At 42.1% G+C, this 22,464-nt stretch overlaps 1 protein-coding gene and 1 long non-coding RNA gene across 3 annotated transcripts in view; one reads left to right on the top strand and one right to left on the bottom strand.

The window, feature by feature from the left end:
• Positions 1 to 22,464, top strand: part of Rgs17 (regulator of G protein signaling 17) — an 89,129-nt gene that overhangs the window by 45,891 nt on the left and 20,774 nt on the right. For both annotated transcript variants that reach the window (XM_076926739.1, XM_076926740.1), the window contains exon 2: positions 4,491 to 4,634. In XM_076926739.1, the coding sequence (XP_076782854.1) occupies positions 4,516 to 4,634 (119 nt within the window). In that variant the 5' untranslated portion in view covers positions 4,491 to 4,515. The remainder of the gene's footprint in view (positions 1 to 4,490; positions 4,635 to 22,464) is intronic.
• The window catches only part of LOC143440103 (uncharacterized), a 35,695-nt gene that overhangs the window by 6,439 nt on the left and 6,792 nt on the right, over positions 1 to 22,464 (bottom strand). The gene's annotated exons all lie outside the window — the stretch shown is intronic.

Raw genomic sequence — 22,464 nt, forward strand, 5'->3', positions numbered from 1 at the left:
TTTTTTTTTTTTTTTTTTCTTCTGTGTGTGCTGATAAACCCCGCCCCATACCCTCCAGCACCGGTGTTGAATTTTCAGGTGTGTGCCCTGAAGGACACGGAACATCTTGCCTGTTAGCCACGATTGCAAGGGGGTTGACTTTGTTTCTCAATCCACTTATCTATTTCACTGCTGCACTCTCACAATTATCCTAATTACAGGGGCTAGAGAGATCACGTGATAGTTAAGAGAGCACTTAGTGCTCTTCCAGGACCCACCTGGTGGCTCGTAACCATCTGCAGCTCCAGGTCTGGGGGATCTAATGCCCTCTTCCGGTCTCTGTAGGCATCAAGAATGCATGTGGTGCAGACGAATACCCATATATATATAAAATAAATACATTTTTATAATATCATAGTATTATGTTGATAAGTTGGACAAGCACTCCTCTGTGTTCTTACTTCCAGAAATACCTGACTTATGAATTGTCTTTGTTTTTGTTGTTGTTGTTTTGTTTTTGTTTGTTTGGTTTTTTTCCGTTAATTTATTTAGTTATTCACCCTACATTCCCATCAAAGCCACCCCTTATCTCTCAGTCCCCCCCATATACACACTTCCTTCTCCCTCTCCTCTGAGAGGAAGTGGGAGGTGTCCCCAGGTACCAGCCCACCCTGGCACATCAAGTCACTGCGGGACTAAGCGTATCCTCTCCCAGTGAGGCCAGACAAGGCAGCCCAGTTAGGGGAATAGAATCCACAGACAGGCAACAGAGTCAGGGACAGCCCAGCTCCAGTTGTTGGAGGACCTGCATGAAGACCAGTCTACACATTTTTTGTCTTCTAAGAGGTTCCACACAGCAGCTGAATGAAACAGTTGCAGAGACCCACAGTCAAGCATTAGACAGAGCTTGGGGAGACTTGTGGAAGAGTTTTAGATATAGTGCTTTCTGAAAGTTTGATGTCTTTGTTATGCCTTTCAAATTATATTCTGATGGTTGGTCCTCGTGTCTTGGAAATAAACGGGTTCTGCAAGATTGGTTCTTGAGCTGTCTGTGATGAAGCATCACCTCAGTCTTCTGGGATTTGTCTGTAGGAAGTACCATATCAACCAGGAGGCAGGCGCTCCCCTTCCCCATAGTACTCACCGTGTCTTATACACTTGAATCGGCTGCCTAGGAAATCGATAATTTTAAATGGTTTGTGTAAAAAACTTTATGGCCCTCTCCTTGTTAATAATAGGACTATGTATAAAAGTCACCAGCTTAACAAATATTTATGCCTGCCTCCTGTATGCTACACATATACATTGCCACAACAATGAAAAAAAAAAAAAAAAAACACCTTTCCTGTCCTCAGGGAACGTTACTCTCTAGTTGGTTAGAAAGATGTGTAAAACTTGTAGGGATCCATTGATGTTTGCGCACTAGAGAGAGTGTAACTGAAAAAAAAATGATGGTTCATGACAGAAGCAGAATGAGTTGTCACTGTAAATAAAACAGCTATGGAATGTTCCGTGGAGAATGTAGCTTTTGAGTCAAGACATGCAATGGGACAAGTACAAAGTCTCGGACCCACCTGTGGGCACCGCACCGGACATTGCTAAGGAATAACCAGGGGGGCTGGAGAGATGGCTCAGTGGTTAAGAGCACCGACTGCTCTTCCAGAGGTCCTGAGCTCAATTCCCAGCAATCACATGGTGGCTCACAACCATCTGTAATAAGATTTGATGCCCTCTTCTGGTGTGTCTGGTGTGTCTGAAAACAGCTACAGTGTACTCATATAAATAAAATAAATAATATATATTTTAAAAAAGGAGTAACCAGGGCAGCCGCTGTGATTGGCTCAGAGTGCATCCTCCTCATCACGTGATGAGGGAGCCCTGCTGCATTCAGAGAAACCGCTGAGGCAAGAACCCCAGCTCCACTCTTGAGTATGAGAAACTGCTGGGAGATTTTTGAGCAGGATTAGACAGAAGGCTCTTTGCGGAGATGCTTGGGCTCTGTTTTAAAAGAGAAACCAGCTACTGTGTTAGGGGTAAATGAGGTGGAACGGGAAGGAGCCAGACGGAGCAGAGAGGATGGTGATTAACCAGCCTCACACTTGTGGACCTGCTGATGTGGAATTTGGATAGAACAGAGGGCCTCCGGGGGGATGGAAAGCGTTGGCCTAAATCTTTAGAAGGATGAGTGGGCCATTTCACTTACTGAGATTAAGAAAACTGGGAGAAATAAAGTTTTGAGGAAAGATAATAGCCCGGATTACGACGTATGTTACTTTCAAGGTGTCACGTTGAGAAAGCCATGAGGTGACGCTAAATAGGCTGAATTGCAGGTCCTAGATTCTGACAGAAAAAAAATCTCAGTTGGGCATCATATTTAAGGATTTTTTTTTTAATAGAAACCTACTAGATTTACTTTTTAAGGAATCGATGATTTCAGGGGGAAAAAAGTAGGAGAATTGTTCTAAGGATAGATCACTGTGACAGTCCTCATTTTGAAGGTAAAGGAGGTGGTTCAAGAACACCAGTGGTGTCCTGGAAGAGACGCATGAGCTAGAAAGACAGAGGGTGAGGACTGTGACCAGGAAAGCAAGCAAGGACCGTACTTCTATCGGTGTTTGTCTTCCTCACCGCGGGCTGCTGTAACAAATGTCCATTGACTAGGGGCAGGAGGTGTGTTATAAACCAGGGAAGTGGTTTCACTGGCTGGGAATCTGAGTCTTGGGTCCAGCATGGCCAGGTTCTGATGAACTGTTTATCAGCTTCTCCCAGTTGCCTCACATGGAAGAAGGCGGGAAAATGTCCTGGGGTCCGTTATATGAAGATAGTAATTCCACTCCCATGGACTCCGTCTGCTTTACTCAGTTACCTCCAAAGCCTTGCCTTTTAGTACCATTGAAGTACAGACAAGGAGTCCCATTTATGGATTTGAGGATGATAAGTTCAGATCACTCTAGTGCTGGATGCAACCGTTAGGCCTACTGTGTCTTAACTTATTCTATCACATTATCAAAGAATGCCCGGAGCCCAGCAATGTATAGAGAAACGTGTGCTGGCTGTGGGCCTTGCTGTTCTAGAGGCTGGGGAATTAGAAGTTCGGGCCCAACATCAGCTTAGTTTCTGATGCAGGCCACATGCTAATTCAATACAGGGCAGAAAACAGATAGCAAGCAGGCAGATGTGAAGGAGTGGACTGGGGGGAAAGCTGACTGAAAGTATTCCACTCTCACAGCTTTCTCTTAGATAGATCAGTCTCACTGGAAATATATCAACACTTTCACACGAGTGGATCCACCATGACACTTGTCAGGGTTTTTACTACCCACTACTGTTATCACACCTTGAGGAGCTTCAGTATGAGTTTTACTGAGAGAATCTGGCATGCAACCCCTTGTTCAGTAAACAAAGGGGAAAATGACTCCTGGATTAAAACAAAAGAAAAAAAAACTTGGGGACATTGGGATGTCTACAAAATCAATTTTAAGGGAAAGACAGTGTCCCCTTTTCCTGATTGACGTAGTCTTAAATTTAATTCTGATTCTTCCTAAGCAGAGAAACTTGGGGGCTTCCCATAGCTAGTCCTTAAGTCTGGTGTCCTGTTTTACCAGTTTCAATGCTTAACTGTTAGCATGTTGTAGCTCCCTCCCTCCGACTGGAGTCCAGCAATACAGCGTACTACGACACAGAGTAACACACCTGAGTGAATCTGTCAGAAATAATCCCCACTCCTGAAGTTGTGTTTAGCTGAATATAAAATTGTGGAGTGTCATACTCTCAGCATATGAAAAGCATTATTTTCCTCCCTGTTACTGTGCCTGTTAACAGCTTACTGTCAATCAAAATCATATTTCTGTGCTATTAATTCTATACCCCACTTAGCTTTACAAATCTGTGTGTTAATATAACACGTGCAAGTGTGAGCTCAGTTTTTATTAATTTATCCTGCTCAGCAGCGTGTGCAATGTTCTTGCACTTTAAGTCTTTGTTTTTCTTTCTTCTGAGAAGTTCCTACCAACTCCCCTTAAAAATATCACCTCCCTGACAATCTGTTACTTCTCTTCTTAGGCTAGAAATATTTTTGAGTGTGTGCTGGGGCCTCTCTGTTTCCCCTCTCCTTGGGCCAATTTTTTTACACTTTAATCCATTGCTTCTATATCTACTGCATTCTCCATATCTTCCTTGGCACAATAACTTAATTCTTGTAGAGTTTTTAAAATATTGTTTTAGATTTATTTATTTTACGTGCCTGAGTGTTTTGACTGCTTGTAAGTAGGTGTACCATCTGTGTGCAATGCCTTCAGGAGCCAGAAGAGGGCATCATATATCTCCTGGGCTTGTGAGTCCCCTGTGAGTACTGGGAATGGATATGGGTCAGCTGCGAGAGCAGCCAGTGGTCCTAACCACTGAACATGCTTTGGCTTTTCCGTCTCTGATTCACTTGTATCTAATATTGTTTCCCTTTGCTTGCCTTTACCAAGGCTTTTCATGCCTTAATATTTTCTGTCTTCCCTCAGCCAATTGGGTTCTGAAGCAGCTGACATGAGAAAGCGGCAGCAGTCACAGAATGAAGGAACGCAGGCTGTGTCTCAAGCGCCTGGAAACCAAAGGCCCAACAATACCTGCTGCTTCTGCTGGTGCTGCTGCTGCAGCTGCTCCTGGTAGGTTCATACTAGATCCAATATAAGCACGTATGCCAAACCTCCATCCCACAGAAAGTTTTCAACCTGCTCTATTTGCCCACAGTGCATGTAGGAATTACTGTAGACCATCACTGATATAAGACACACATCCCCCAAATGCAAAATTAACTTCCTCAGAACCTACATTTAAAATGATAGCAAGGTAAAGAATGGAAAATTGCTTCATGTCATGTTTTCTACCATGCATGCTTATTATGGCTATGGGTAAAAATAAGATTATAATGATAGGATTATCTATCTATAAACAGTAGTGTCATGATGGTTCAAGAGCTAGAAATATTAAAGAAATATCAAATACTAATATACATAGTGTTAATTGTGGTAGGGATATTTTTTTAAGATTTATTTATTTTATGTTTATGAGTACACTGTCGCTGTCTTCAAACACACCAGAAGAGGGCATCAGATCCCATTACAGATGGTTGTGAGCCACCATGTGGTTGCTGGGAATTGAACTCAGGACCTCTGGAAGAGCAGTCAGTGCTCTTAACCACTGAGCCATCTCTCCAGCCTGTGGTGTGGATTTTTTGTTTTTATTTTTTTCATCACATACATCCTCATAGGGATTGGTCATTCAGTTATATAGTCAGAACACTATGAGTCAGAGTGGTAGCTCCAGCCATAGCACTCTTGCCAACAAGGGCGTGGAGTGAAGACGGAGGGACTCTGACTGCCAATCTGAAAGGTCGGACACTGTGCTTGGAAGGAAGATCAAGTTAGTCAACTAAAATCTCTGGAATTGGAGCCAATGGGTCCGATTTTTGCTGCAAGTGAATACTGACAAGCTGCAAGATGTCTGTTTACTTATTCTTTTGCTTCCTCGATCCATAGTGAGAAAGACAAGCTGGTCACCAAGGTCCTGCCTTACGCTAAGTCTCCATGATGCAGGTCTCTTTTCAGGCCCAGATTCCCAAAATGTACTTCACGAGACACCCAGTCAATTCAAAATCGTAAGAGTTACATTGATGAGATATGTCAAGATGAGACTAGACTTACTGGAACTTTCCATAGAGCCCTAAGTTTGGGGGTCTTCCAAACCCAACCTTATAAGTAGAAGTTTTAGCACAGCAGTGACAACTGGGTCTCCCTGGCCTATTTCAAAATCTGACAAAAGGTCCAAGTGGTTGAGTCATCTTCTACATGGCTTCTGCTGTTTCCCAGTGTCCCTTCAGTTTGTCTTTTGGTATGGTCCAGCCTTGCTGTTGCCAGGGTAGAGAAAAGAATGTCGTCATAGCATGCTGGTGGTTTCCCTTGATGTCAAAGCTGCAGCTCAGAAAACTGCAGGCTCAGAAAACCTCCAGATATCGGGAAAGCTCAGAATGGTTGTTTTTGTTAAGTATAAAATTTGCTTTCTGGATGACAAGTCTCCGCTAGGGAAAGTCACACACGATTAATTTGAAATTTTAACTTCAGATGGAGGAAGGAAAACTCTAGGTGAGGTTGCAGTTTCTGTCACAGTTATATATGTTTTGTTTCTTGTATACACTACAGAGACTGTCAAGCACAAGTCCTAACCCATGAAGGACTGAGTGAGACAGGATAGGAGTTCTAAAGTCAGACTGCCAGAGATCATACTGTGTCCTTATCTGTTACCAACTGTGTGACCAATAGCAAATTAGTTCATCTTTCTGGTCCTCACAATCCTTATCTGTCAGATAACTAATGTGAACTCATATCTCATAAAGCTATAAAATTAAATGAGATGCTACGTGTGGTGCACTAAGGGGAGCATATGTCAGAGAGTGAGCATTTAATGTGATTTTGCTCCCCCAGGCAATGGAAAATTGCAAACGGGGATAATGAAATATGTTCAGAGAGTGTAGTGCAAAATTTAAAAACCAGCATGTGAGGCCAGCAAGATAGCTCAGCAGGCAAAAGGACTTGCCATGTGACCCTGGAACCAACATGGGGAAAAGAGCAAAGCAACCATAGAAAGTTGACACTCCTGCCCTAGCACACTCACACCTGCACATGCACACAGGTGCACTCATGTCTTCATATATGTGTGCATGCACACATACACACCATATACACACACAATTCTGTATAAACATTGGAAATACAGTTGTGATTGGAAAGGTGTGTTTCTATTTCTCATGTTCACTTTGCCCCTGGCATTATTTTTTTTTTTTAATCTGGTAAAGTTGGTTTTGTTTTGCTTTTTTTTTTACTTATTTTTATGTGCATGGGTATTTTGGCTGCATGTATGTCTATGCATCATGTGCCTCTCTGGTACCCAGAAAGACCAGAAGACCATGTCAGAGCCCCGGGGACTGGAGTTACAGATGGTTGTGAGCTGTTGTGTGGGTGCTGGGAATTGAACCAATCTCATCTAGAGCAGCAGCCAGTGCTCTTAAACCAACAGCTCACCTTTCCAGGATATCCCCCCCCCCCCCCGGCCTGTTCTTCATTATTTTTGGAATTAAAACACTGTACAATAATCTTGAAGTTGGGTTTCACTCTGTTAGATGCTTAATAAGCACAGACATTTGTCATTTTAACAAGAGGAATGTATTCTGAAAATTATAATGAGGGCCATTTCTTCCTTGATGTAGCTTTATATGCTAGACCTAAACAAACCAAAAATCGTGCATGCCATCCACTCCATGTAGCTCTTGGAGGACTCAGGAAACAAGAGATTGATGCTGCAAGGATAGCTCCTGGTATTGTTTATATATTATTATATATTATAAATATATAATATATTATTAAATATATATTTAATTATATATATTATATATAATATATAATAAAAATAATATAATATATAACAATATTTTATATATAATATAATATATTATATATAATATATATATTATATAATATATACTATATAATATAATATATTATAATATATAATATATAACAATATTATATATATATATATATTTTTTTTTTTTAATCTGGTAAACTTGGTTTTGTTTTGCTTTTTTTTTTACTTATTTTTATGTGCATGGGTATTTTGGCTGCATGTATGTCTATGCATCATGTGCCTCTCTGGTACCCAGAAAGACCAGAAGACCATGTCAGAGCCCCGGGGACTGGAGTTACAGATGGTTGTGAGCTGTTGTGTGGGTGCTGGGAATTGAACCAATATATAATATATAATATTGTTATATATTATATTATTTTTATTTTATATATTATATATTATTATATAATAATATATTATATTTAATTATATTATACATTAATATAATTATAATTATATAATATTATTATATATTATATTATTTTTATTTTATCTAATTATATGAGTGTTTTGTCTGTATGTACATCTACCACATGCTCGCAGTACCTGCAGAAGCCATAAGAGGGCACCAGATCCCCTTAAACTAGAGTTACAGTGAGCCACTATGTGGGAATTGAGAAATGAACACGGATCCCTCCAAAGAACATCCAGTGCTCCTAACTGCTAAGCCACCTCTCTCTCCAGTCCCATGACATTCTATGCATTAGTGTACTCCACTAATAAAAAGTACAATTTAGTCAATACAGAAACTTGGTAACAACATGGTTGGTTATTCATTAGGAAGTATGTCCCATGTGCTGTGACCTCCAAGACAGGTGGTTGTCTGCACCGGGATCATCACGGATGAGCGGGTAGTGTGTTGCACCACAACACAACAGTAGTTATGATGTCACTAAGAGAGTGACCTTTAAGCTCCATTATAATAATAAACCACTGTGAACCTATGGTCTTACCCTGACTGAATCATTTAGTATGTAACTATTCACCATGAGATTTGATGCCATTGCCATATAGATAGACATCTATGTGACCAAATGTATCGGATAATCAAACACTTCAACTTGTTCATGAGCATCAAATTGCCACAAAGCATAGACTAAGGATCACGAGCAACGTAGCTTTGAGAAGCTGCATCAGCCAGGGACAATATTTCAGACACCCCCAAAGACATGATACCTTGTCTGGATGTTCTGCCTTACTCAGCAATGGATCATAACTGCCTGTGACTAGGACTTAAAATTATTACAAGTCATGTGAGACACATGACAGGTAGTTTCTCTTTTTACATGAAATTTTTATCCTATTTATACTCGTTGTACATAGTGATAAACATCATATACCTTGACTGTATTCACCCCTCACTTTCTCAGCTCTCCCTACCCCTACCGTATTCATCCCTCCAGATATAAGCAGTTTGGTTTTTCAGAAAGCCCAAAAATCCAGTTGCCTTGCGCTACAGAGTTTAATTATAAAATTGTTTACATAATTGCAGATGAGAATACCGTTTCTTTACACATTAATGGTTTTTTTAAAATTTTATTATCTTTGCCCTTTGAATTTAGGAAAGAACATTGTGAGGGCTCTTTGTTTAGAGTGAGAAATTTTTAAAAAGAAAAAAAAGAAAGTAAGGAAGGAAGAAATGTTCTTTAAAATTCCCAGGCTAGGTCAAAGGAGCAGAACAAAAAGCACCATGGGAAAAAAATGTGATTTAGAGCCTGAAAAGTGTTAGGAATCAAAACTTGAAACAACTGTCACCATGGATGGGGACCGTTGTCCTGTAGCTGGTTTCGCTTCCTTTTAAGGAAATAAAGGGCTGAAAAAAAATAAATGTCTATGTCTAGAAATAAATGTAAATGCTTTATTGTAGCTTCACAACACGGACTTTTAAAATGATGTAGCGTTTCTTTCTAGTTTGCATGTCTGGTTATACTTCACTGACAGCCTGTCTCTCGGTTTTTAACTTACCCCTCCTCGTGAAATGATCAGCATTGCACTGTAGAGATCGTTGTAGCATGCATACCTGCTGGGTATCACTCACTACATCTTCCCCCAAGTTCAGAGCATTGCACATTCATAACAACCACCATGAACTGTCTGTCTCCTTGTGAAAGAGCCACTTTCTTCCTTAACGAAGTCTCTTTCTTTTGTGCCCTTGTGGCCTCCATTTCAAGCAGGAATGACAAGAGAAGGACGTTTATATCCTTCAACTGTCTTATAAATGGACCACAGATGCCCTAAGTGCAGAGAACAAAATCTGCATACCAACTGAGCCTTTTCTGCAAGAAAAAAAAAGGTGGGGCGGGAACTTTGAGAGAATCACTCATCTGAAGGGGTTCGAGGTTGGCCACAACTTACTCTTTCAACTAGAATGATTCTTTTTAAAACTGAGGAATATTTTTAAACAGCCTGAAGGTTCCTCACCACTAGCTGTCAGCACAGTATGGAATACAGAAGTTGCTGAGAAACTTGCACCCAAGATGGCATCTGTACAAGTGCATTGGAGACTAGAAACTTCTGTGCTTGGCCACATAAGGGGCACAAAAAGAAGGTCACAACGTAAAGCTTTCAAATATTTTTCTGACCTTAAAGCTAAGGTCCAAATGCTCCATGAAACCTCTCTCAGGATAGCATAGATTTCATTAAAATAAGTCAGGCTAACTAACCAAAGAGCATACATGGTGAGCTCGACAGAGGCGCATATGTAGCAGATGTGCGTCTCAGTCTTCATGTGGGTCCCTCAACAACTGGATACGGGCTGTCCCTGAAACTGTCACCTGTCTCTGGAATCCACTCCCCTGACTGGGCTGCTTTGTCAGGCCTTAGTGGGAGAGGATGTGCCCAGCCCTCCAGAGACCTGATGTGCCAGGTGGGAGAATACTTAGGGACGGAGTCTCCACCCTCTCAGAGGAAAAAGGGGAGGGACTGTGGGGGGACTGGGAGGGGACAGCAATCTGGAAGTAAAATGAATGAATGAATGAAAATAATAATAATAATAATAATAATAATAATAATAATAATAATTTGGGCTGGTTTACCTCCAAAGTCACTGGGTGCTAATCATCTCTTGAGTGCCTGCCCAGTTTTAATGGTGTCTACCAAGCAGGAGAGATTAAAGATTAGAACTCCAGAGCCATGATCTACTAGTCCCCAATGTTCAGCTCTCTGTTTGACAATGAGTGATGATCAATGTCTTACCTAAGATTTTTATTACTGTGATAAAGCACTACATCTAAAAACAACTTGGGGAGGAAACGGTATTTCGTCTTATACTTCTAGGTAACAGTCCATCACTGAGAGAAGTCAAGGCAGGAACTCAAGTAAGGGAGGAACCTGGAGGGAGGCACTGAAGCCAGAGACCATGGAGAAGTGCTTGCTTACTGGCTTGCTTCCTCATGGCTTGCTCAGCCTGCTTTTTTATAGAACCTCCAGCTCAGGAGTGGCACCCTGACAGTGAGCTGGACCCTCCCATGTCAATCACCAATCAAAAAGAGAAAAAGTTCTACAGGCTTGCTGACAGGACAATCTGATGGGGGGCATTTTCTCAATCAAGGTTCCCTCTTTCAAGGTGACTCTAGCTTGTATCAAATCGATGTAAGACACAGTCATGACTCTCGGGAACACACGAGAGAGGGACTCCTGACCAAAGCCCTCCTGAGTTCCCATTTTCAGTTTCCATTTCCCACTGAATTGCACTTCCTCTGGTCATTATAGTGTTAGACTTAGTATTGTGATTTACAGACAAAACATTCCCTACAGACTCATTTATCTCATCACTGGCTGATGCCCCTGTTTTGGAGGCTGCATAACACTTAAAAAGCAAGGCTTATTTGGCAGACATTAGCTTGTCAGTGTGGACCTTTGAAGGCTATTGCACACCTGATTCAAGTCTACCTGTCTCTCTCTGCTTCCTGCCTGTACTGGAGGGAACAGCCATCTGTACAGAAGCTGTTTCAGCTGGCATGTCTTCTCTGCTATGATGAATTAATGTCCTCTGAGGCTGAGGGTTAAAATAATCCTCTCTTCTTTACACTCCTTCTGTCAGGTATTTGTATCAGCAGGAACAGTAACTCCCACGCTTAGATAGAAACTCTTGTTTGAGTGGGTGGGCGTAGAGGGTAGCATACACCTTTAATCCTAGCACTTGGGAGGCAGAGGCAGGTAGATCTTCGAGTTTGAGGCTAGCCTGATCTACAGAGTAAGTTTTAGGACAGCCAAGGCTACACAGAGAAACCCTGTCTTGAAAAATCCAAAAAGCAAAAACAAAACAAAAACACAGAAAAAAAAAAAAAACAACAACAAAACTTTGTTTGAAACAAAGCTATCTTCACTAAAAAATGATGGGGTTGGTGGTGGTGGTGGTGAGAATGATGATGGAAATATGTTTTAATTTCATAGTTCTGAAAACATACCTGCTGCAAAGGTAGGATTAATATCCAGTGCAGTGACTAGTCCCCATTAACATGGTCCTTACAAACTTGGCATTTCCGTTTGATGTGAGCCACTGATAAATACAGCTTTCCCAGCCTAAGTCTTGAATGGCTACTTGGGGTATTGCTCACTGGATTTGGGCAGTGACACTAGATTCTTCGTAGGAAAGATTGGTCACAGAATAAATTTAGTAAATTAACTAGTCCTTTGAAACTAAAATGGTCTTCCATTTAGACGCATTAGTTCCCAGAATTCCCAGACCGTGGGATAGATCTCGCTAAGTAAATGTTGGGACCTTCATAAGCATGCTTCTGGTTGTCCCTCCCTCCATTTTTACAAGCACCGTAGCCTCTGTAACTCAAAACAGTGCAAAAAGAATGTGCTATTTTATCCTCCGATGCTGTCACGCTTGAGCTCCCTGCCAATGAAAACACTAAGATGCATGCTTTCAAAGCCAAAGGATATTTTTTGAAAAAGAAAACAAAAATCCAAGTTTGCGCCATGGTGAAGGGAAAAGAAAAAAAAAAAAGACTCTCTGGAAATACGGATACTCACGATGTGCAAGCCGAGTCATCTCATCAGAGGTAACGGTGAATAAGCCAAGTGTCTCCTGCGTACCCACTGCCCACAGAGACTCATCTTGCATGGAGTAAGCCACTGATTTACTCTGCACAGAATTTCACAGGGTTATCATGAACATAGCTTACAGACAGGTCGAGGCTTAAAATTCCATCCCATGATGATGTGCGGCAATTTCCTGAATAGCTCTTATCATTTATGTGAACTTTATGCAATCAAAAGGCTGGTTACCAGCCGCTGGTGGCGCAGCAGCTAAGGTAGCCGCCTGCAGAGGGCGAGCCCGCGCCCTCTGCTCTCTCTCAGTTCCAATCCCGCTTTCCCCGTGTGACTCTGCCCGTTTAATGGGAAAAAAAAAAAAAAAAAAAGCCGGGCGGTGGCGCACGCCTTTAATCCCAGCACTTGGGAGGCAGAGGCAGGCGGATTTCTGAGTTCGAGGCCAGCCTGGTCTACAAAGTGAGTTCCAGGACAGCCAGGACTACACAGAGAAACCCTGTCTTGAAAAAAGGCTGGTTACCAATTGATGTTAGGTTCCCTAGTCTGTATACAGGTGCCAACGAGTGGGCACTGGGACTCCTTTACAGCCGTCATTCATTAAGTCGCAAGGTCATGGTTGGTCAAGCATCCATTGCTGGCACGCTTTTGTCTCCTCAGCACTTTTTCACCAGGTTGTCCCTGCCTCTTCCACAGTGGCAGAGAAGAAAGGCATCAGACTATCCAAGCATCAGTGTTTGTTCTAATTACCAGGTTTAGCCCTTTAAAGGGTTCAGTACTATGGCAGCTTCTCGTCACATGTAAAACAGACCTGACAGGCTCCTGTCTACTGTGACACTGTCAGAATAAAAATTAAGTTGACCTGTGTCCATCACAGGTATATTCCATCTACCATTCTTGAAATTCTTTTTTTTTTAAGTGAATATTTCATCTATGGATGAAGAGATGGCTCAGTTGTTGGGAGCACTTGCTGCCCTTGCCAAGGACTCTGTTTTAATACCCAGCACCCTCACGGCAGCTTACCACCATCCATAACTCCAGTCCCAGGGGATCTGGTACCCTCTTCTGGTTTCTGTGGGCACCAGACACACATTTGATATAGTTACAAATGTGTGGACGAAACAATCCTGTACATGAGATAAAAAAAATAAATGACTCTTTCAGGAATGAATAATTTTCTAAGTTTCGCCTTGCACGATTTAGATTTCTGATGGAAAGAAAAAAAGCGCCGGGCAGTGGTGGCGCACGCCTTTAATCCCAGCACTTGGGAGGCAGAGGCAGGCGGATTTCTGAGTTCGAGGCCAGCCTGGTCTACAGAGTGAGTTCCAGGACAGCCAGGGCTACACAGAGAAACCCTGTCTCGAAAAAAAAGAAAAAAAAAAAGAAAAAAAGAAAAGAAATAAAATGAAAGATAAAAGTATTGTGCGTGGCATATTTAATAGAATAAAGGGAGACGAAATAATGCAAAAGAACAGAAGAGAGATGACCAATTTGCATCAGCTCCGGTAAGGGGGAAGCCATCTTGGGAGCTAAGTCACCTCCTACATTCATTAGCTAGTTCAGTGCAGAACAAACAAAATGGCCTGGACTCAGTGTCAGCAATAGTGACGTATGTGGCGTGGGTACCCTGAGGTGAGGACAGAAAGAGAGAGAAGGCTGTGCAGTGAGTAGTGCCATGAGAAGAAAGGACCCAGAGGGAGGCAGATGGCACAGCACCATTGGCTTTGGGAGAAAGATGCTGTTCCCCTCCTTGCTCTATGGCATGTGTCGGAGAAGCAGCCTTTGTAAAGCTCCTTGGAGGGGCAATGCTGGGTATGGGTATTAAGGGGGCCATTGAAGGCAGTGGGAAAGAAGAGAAGTGACATGAAAACGTAGTCTCTCTGAAGACAGTCTGAAGTGTCTTCTGCCAGTACAGAAGCCCAGAGTCCTAGCCCAATAGACTGGTGAGATGGCTTAGTGGGTAAAGGCACCTGCTGCCAAGCCTTAGGCCATGAGTTCAATCCCCCAGGTGGTATAAGAGAACAGCTAAATAGACACATACAGCAGATGCATAAATATGCAATAACGAGAGAGAGAGAGAGAGAGAGAGAGAGAGAGAGAGAGAGAGAGAGAGAGAGAGAGAACACCACATGTGCAGTCAAAAGGCAAAGAGAATGGAGAGAACCATGCCAGTATTCTCCTGGATTTTTCCTTTTATCCACTGAGGATCTAATCCCAGGGACTGGTGTTGCCTGCCTTTAGGATGGACGTGACTCAACCTAATCAAGAGACTCTCTCACAAGCATGACCAGAGTTTGACCTAATCTACATGCTCCCTAACAGGCATTGCCTCCTAGGTAATTCTTAGATGGTGTCAAATTCATAATCACTATTAGTTAGCATATACATATTTGTATTTACATCTATATGGAATATATGGCCGTTCATATCATGGACAGATGGCAGCCTCTGTTGCAAAGTAAAAACCAAATACCTATCATTATTCTTTTTTTTATAAAACCATATATGTTACATAATTATGAAAACTTTCCAATTATTCATTCTACAAATGGCAGCACAGTGGTAGCCCCATGTGTTTTATCATGAGTAGAAGCCACCCTGTCACACTTGAGGATAACACAAAAAATTCTCGTGATATTTTTCCCTTTAATAAAATTGACTTTTGGGAGGCAGCATGAGGTAGGGGACAAAGTCTGGTTTGTCCCAGTTTGTCACATGTAAACATGAAGCTGATGGCAAGCCACTTAATCCCTCTTCTGAGTTTCAGCTTCTCCCTTAGTGAGATATGATTAAGAGCATAAACAAACCTGTTTGTATGAACATGTAGGTGAACCTGCATGGATGTTCATGTGCTTATACAAAGGCCAGAGGTTAACCTCAATTTTCTTCCCTCAAGAGACGTCTACCATGTTTGTTGAAATAGAGCCTAACACTGGGCCCTGGTGCTCAACAAGGAGACTAGTCTGGAAGACAAGTTAGCCCCAGGGATGCCCCTGCCTCTGCCCCCCACTATCAGTGGGGTTACAGCTTCGTACCTGTTTTTTATGTGGATGCTGGTACTTGTGATCTCAGGTCTTCAAGGTTGTACATCAAGAGTTTGTCTTCCAGCTCTTCTGCAGATGTAAACCTTTTAGCCCATGGTCTTCACATGGATAATCTGTAACTGAGGTTACCCTGACATCTGCACAAGTCTCAGTGTGCAAGGGATTTATTTACTGGACATTGTAAGGTTTGACCATTGTATGCTTGCAAACGTTCTCAGTATGCAGCTGGTTGATGTAATCTACACTATTCCTGTATTCTCCATCACCGTATTTTTTTCCTCTAGGGTTTTCTGACTAACTAGAATCTTCTCAAAGGGTATACCACACATCCAGAAAAACCTTCAGAGCCTCGAGAATTCCATATTCTACACTCAAGTGTCTCTACAGCTTAACATTGTTTTTGTCAATCAGCCATGTCCCCAAACGTGTCCTTGATTTCCATTCCACAGAAAACCACATGCACAATGACTGGGAAGTCCCAGTCTAGGCATGAATGAGGAGTGAATCAATGTCCCTGCCATCCAAACACATTTCTGCTAGCGTGGTAACGTTTCCACCCTGCTGGTCGTGGCAGGAACACAATCTAAATCACAAGCCCGAGCTGCAGTCTAATGGGTACATTTAAACAGTAGAGTGATTACTTACACTCCATTTCCCAGACAGTGTCTGTTCACTAAACCGGTATTGATTTGCCCTGCTCAACCCAAGGTACTTGTTTTCTACAAAAGCATTCACTAACTTCCTTATTAATTGTAAAGAAAATGACAGTGAGTTAAAGGAGATGGCTTTTCAACCACTCTGAGAATAGAGGAGCCCCAATGGTTGACTTTTGTGTTATGGTATTCTCTATAGTTTTGTCCCAGTAATTCTTTTCATTCTGAGGAAAAACAAAGATACCTTCTTCCTGCAAAATAAGAAACGTTGGTCCTCTAGCTGAACATCAGCTTAAATAGGTCTAGATTTTAACCATGTAGTTTCTTATTGAATAAGGTTAGAAGTGCCACTGCTGATAAGCTTGGTGATGAGCCTAAAATACCTGTCTTAGGGTTGGAAATATAATTTAACATATATAAAGAGGATATTTTTGAAACCTATCTTTAAAAGCATGTGTATGCATGGAAATCAAGAACAAAGAGAGATTGAGTCAGGATGAAAAAAAAAATGTATTTTTGTTTTCCATATATTAAAAGGAATCAAATGGTTTTTTGTTTCTTTTGTTTTGTTGTTCAAGACAGGGTCTCACTATGTAGCTTTGGCTGTCCTGGAACTCCCTTTGTGGATGAGGCTGGCCTCGAACTCATAGAGATCCACCTGCCTCTGCCTCACAAGTTCTGGAATTAAAGGTACTATGCCTGGTACAAAGTAAATCCTTCTGCCCAAGCTAAGCTGAAAATGATGTAGAGTCTGCTCTCACAACAGCTCTTTCAAAACATAGATAGATGGATAGATAGATAGATAGATAGATAGATAGATAGATAGATGGATGGATGGATGGATAGATGGATAGATAGATAGATAGATAGATAGATAGATAGATAGATAGATAGATAGATAGACAGACAGATAGATGGATAGACAGACAGACAGACAGACAGATGGATCTTTCTCTAAGTATACGTGACCATTTTCCATACTCATACTGATGATGTTAATAAGATTTTGCCAACATTGTTTTTTGTTTTGTTTTGTTTTATTCTTCTTGATGTTGTTTGTTTGTTTGTTTTCAAGACAAGTTTTCTCTGTGTAGTCCTGCCTGTCCTAGAACTCACCCTGAGACCAGGCTGGCCTTGAACTCAGAGATGTGCCTGCCTCTGCCTCCCAAGTTGAGTGCTGAAATTAAAGGTGTGCACAAGCACACCTGGCAATGCCAGCATTTTTTTAAGGCTTTGTTTTCCCAAATCAGGTGACTGAGGGCCAGAGCGTATTCGTTCTCAAAACCCAAAGAGGGAAATAACCCCAGGTTTTTCGAGCACACAGCTCAAAGTGAAAATCCACCCTCCCATCCCATCTTGATTAATACATCCACAGAAAAACTGCACACCTATTATCAAAGTCCTTGGAAAGGCAGGATTACCAAAATGTGTTACATGTAAGAAAATATTTCTTTTACCAAATTAAGGGTAATTACACTCAGATTTTTCAGCCTTTCTAGTGACTTAACTTTGTATTTCTACGGTAACACCGCCATCTAGTGGAAAGAACTTTAATAGCAGATTCTCTTTTTTTTATTATTATTATTGGATATTTTGTTTATTTACAATACAGATGTCATCCCCTTTCCCCATTTCCCCTCCCTAGAACCCCCATCCTATACCCCCTCTTCCTTTATGCTTTTATACCATTTTGATTACATGCATGTATTAAGGTCAGTTCTAGGTTGAGGGTCTAGCACTACAATAGATGCAAATAGTCAAGGAACAAGCAATACAATAAACACAAATAGTCAAAGAAAAAGCAAGGCATTAAACCCAGTTACGTGAACACTCCCGTGATCACTGTTTCTAAAGGCTCATCAGGATGACCAAAGTATCTGAGCCTACTTCCCTGTCCTAGCCCAAGGTCATTTTTATGTCTGAGGTCTACTTTTTGTTCTAGCCTAAAATTTAGATTCTTGTCGGAAATAATAGCAGATTCTCTTATTCCAGGGATTTAAAGATGAAACAAAAACTAGCTGAATGCATTTTTATTTCATTATCTAACATATGACTATAAAACCCGAGTCTTTGTGATGTGGCGTCATGTGATTGGTTGATTCTCTTGAGACCTGGTCTACATAGCCCAGACTAACCTTGACCAAACTTATTGAGGTTGACTTTCAATTTCTGATTCTCCTGACTTCACATCCCCAGTGTTGAGAATACAAGCAATGCTCCACCACACCTGGTTTTGAGCAGACTTGGGAATTGAATACAAGGCTTCTTGCATGTTACCTACACATCCGACCAACTGAGCTACATTCTCAATCCCAGCAGTGTGGCATTTTGTCTTCTTTAGCATTTCATTAAACACACTAGAAGTGGGCTGGAGAGATGGCTCAGTGGTTAGGAGCACTGACTGCTCTTTCAGAGGTCCTGAGTTCAATTCCCAGCAACCACATGGTGGTTCACAACCATCTGTAATGGGATCTGGTGCCCTCTTCTGGTGAGTCTGAAGAGGGTGGCAGTGTACTTACATACTTAAAATCAATAAATAAATCTTTAAAACACACACACACACACACACACACACACACACACACACACACACACACACTAGAAGTATACATTTGTGTTGCCTGACATTTCCAGACACAAATTGCACAAACTATTTGATCCATTGACACCATTCATATTACAGGTCATATTACAAAAATGAGAAGATGGTGATATCTGCATCCTAGGTTTGAAACTGACTTATTCTGTGTCGGAAATCAAAGGTGCTCCTCCCATAGCTTTAAGATCATCCCCCTTTTGTGAATGACAAAACAGATTTAAAAAAACCCATCTCAGGCAGCTTTTATAGCAGAAGGCAGTGGTCATGCTTCAGAACAAAGCTTGCATGAGGCCAGGAGTTAGAGGAGGTCAGAGCCAGCCTGCTGCAGATGTGGGCACTGCACGAGTCGACCTGAGTTTCTGTGTCCTTGCAAATGAAGTGGTGCTGGTTAGTAATTCAGTCCCCATTGCCTGAGGAGGGTGGTACCCTTCTGGAGTTCTGCCGCTGAAATGGATTCAGTTCTGCACTTTACTGATCCCCTCACATGCATGTTGCATAAAGTATATGCAGTCATCTGCTATTCCTGCATCACCATGGCTACTGCAAAGGTTTCAAGCTGTTTACCACTCTCTTCCAGCGTTGTTTCTAAAAATGGATTCTTTTCTTACAACGGTCGACCATCTTCCAAATGGACTATGCACTATCTCTGATAATGAGTGAGGAAACCCATCATTGGCTTCAGATGTTTCTCTTCCACTACAATCCAGTGTTCTTTACAAACAGCTCACCAACCACAGACAGAGCCCACTGTTCTTATGCTTTGGAATGGCCTACACACATTTATTTGTTTCCTTCCTTCCTTTCTTTCTTTCTTTCTTTCTTTCTTTCTTTCTTTCTTTGTATTCACCATTGCTCTCTTCAGACACACCAGAAGAGGGCATTAAACCCCATTGCAGATGGTTGTGAGCCACCATGTCGTTGCTGGGAATTGAACTCAGGACCTCTGAAAGCACAATCAGTGCTCTTAACCACTGAGCCATCTTTCTAGCCCCATTTTCCCCCTTTTCAAAGTCACCAGGCTCTAATGTGTCTCCACACTTGCTTTGGTAAATCTTGCCTAAGTTGTTGATGTTTCTCCTCCTTCAAATGTTGAGACTTCGATCAAGATTCCCAGAGTGAGCATTGTGGATGTGTCTCATTGTCTTTGTGTCTTAGATTAGAAGCTGGAAATGTTAATTTAAAATGTTACCTACCTACAGTTAGTCCCAACACTCTGGAGGCATAAGCAGGCTGATCTCTGTGAGTTCAAGACTAGCCTGTTCTACAGAGGGAGTTCCTGAGAAATCCTACAGAAGATTTCTGAGAAATGCTGTCACAGAAAAAAAGAAAAAAGAAAAGGAAGAAATTTACCTAGTTATCTAGGTAGAAGGGGGGAAAATAACAAAAACAAAAAGTTGCTTAAGGAGGGGACAGTTGATTCTGGCTTACAAGACACAGTTCATCGTGACAGGGAAATCAGGACTTCAGGAGCTTGAAGCAGCTGGTCGCAGCACATCCACAGTCAAGAAACAGCAATGAATGTGTCTCAGTGTTCAACTCACTTTCCCCATTTCTATGTGGTCTACAATTCCCTGCCCAAAAGTAGTCCCACATACAATCAAAACAGGTCTCCCTATCCCAACTAATATAATCAATATAACCCCCCATAGGCAAGCCCAGGGGCCCATCTCCCCGGTGGTTCTACATTCTGTCAAATTGTCAATGAACACTACGACACATATGGTTTTGAGAACTCACAACTCTTATGTTTGGCACCTTCAGTTTCAACCTTTCAAACACATAGAATGCATGAGATGTTGAGAGTAAATGGAAAGTCAGAATTAATTGCCATCAAAAACAGCTCCTAGCCTAGGGATCCTTAGAACAGAACCAAGAGAAAGTGACTGTGGTTTGGTCAGGATCAGGTCAGACAGGCAGACCAGCAGCAATGCCTTCATTTCCTTGCTCATCTCCCTCTCTCTGTCAGGGGTGCACATGCATGCCCAAACACTAGAAGCCCAAGACTGATGTCAGATGTCTAATTTAGACAGACCCTCTGAATCGAGCCCAGAGCTCGCCCGTTTGGCTGGTTTTTCTAGCCAGCGTCCTGGGGGATCCTTGTCCTACTCTCAGAGGCTACCACTGCTTAAGTTCAATTTTTTTATTGGAGGGTAAGACTGTGCTCAGTATTAAATTGAGGACAGCACCCATGGCGAACAGTTAAGCACTTACTGAATGGCAGTCATAACTAGTTTTAGTCCAAACGTGTGCCCGTAGAAACGAGAGACGTAAACACAATCCAAAATTTTATGCTGATGGCTCTAATATGGTAGCATTTGTGGTGTTTGTAAACATCACAGGAACAGACACGGGAGCCAGGATTTATGCTCAGAACTGTGTCAGTCATGCCCGTGGACTCTAGACATGTTGCTGTACAGCAGAGAGGCACAGAGAGAAGGGATTTCTAAGATGGTTGCCTGAGATGAGCGCTAACCTTGGTTTTGTGCGGTACATTCTCTGGGACGCTGTGTGGAATGAGTGACCTCGTATTGCAGTAAGATCTTTTTGTAAAAGTCACAAAGGGTGCATATCTGATGTCTGTGGGGAAGTTTGACAGCATAATGTCAGTGGTGTAGCTCACCCAGACATGGAGGGAAACTGATGGATCGCATCGATAACACATGCCACACCTAAATGCATTGAATGCTGTGGTTCCCTAGGCGACCTCAGATGCTTAGACTGAATCAAGCCTGGCTGCTCTCTGGGTCTGTCTCCTCTGGCTCTACCTTACATCAAAGCCTTTGCTTCTCTAGCCCTGGCGTGGTGGCCTCTCCTGGGCTCTCCTTGGTGTATTGCCAGTATCAGTGCCTCTTGGAACCAGCTAGATGTTGGTTCTGCTTTCTAGAGTCTTTGGACTATGCCCCTTTTCTCAGAGGTTCATGTTCCCTGGGGACTCTATACCAGCAAGCTTGCCACTGCACCCCAGAGTGGGAGGAGGAAACTGTATTTTACTTCATTGTTAAGGTGTTTTTTTTTTCCTTTGAGGTCTATGGTGCTACCAGTTTAATGATCTTTCCCACCATCAATTAATCTCTTTTCTGCAATGAGTGTGCTTCCTCTAGTTAATTTTCCTGCCTCGTTAAACTCAAAGGCAGCATCACCAATAGAGACCTGAAGTCTTTAGATTCTTCCCTAAGCTATATTCTCTCCATCTTTACCTCCCCCAACCTGACAGTTCAAGAACATGTTCATCAGACACTGTCTCTCAGTTTCTCTAGCCAGACTTTCCAGATTGAGAAGGACTCCTCGTGGGTACCTCCCCAACTCCAAAGGCTTCCTTTCTACCACAGTCGTATTTAGTGGTATATGATGACTGAGTCTAACAGTAGGCCCTCAGTAAAAATGCAGATTGCAGAGTTCAAACTCTAGCCATACCATACAGCTGGCCCTCTGTTCACGATCAACCTGCCAGACCACTCTGACCTTTATTTTCCTCACCTGTAAAATGGGGATAATAATGTCAATGCAAAGAGAATGGTGTCACTGAATGAGTGAACCAGTGAAAGACATGTCACAGGACCAGGACCTTCTTTTGCTTCTGATGGATTCTCATGAAGCTTGTCATCTTAGACTCAACAGAAATATCAGTTTATTAACTCAGGAGCTTGAGTTTCTACTGAGGAAAGACCACTGAGTCTTCCTCCTACCTCCTCTCTTGCCAGGCAGATAGGTGTCTTAACCAACTAAGGGCGAACTGTCCCAC

This window comes from Arvicanthis niloticus, chromosome 28 (genome assembly GCF_011762505.2).
Source record: "Arvicanthis niloticus isolate mArvNil1 chromosome 28, mArvNil1.pat.X, whole genome shotgun sequence".
Classification (NCBI taxonomy): Eukaryota; Metazoa; Chordata; class Mammalia; order Rodentia; family Muridae; genus Arvicanthis; species Arvicanthis niloticus.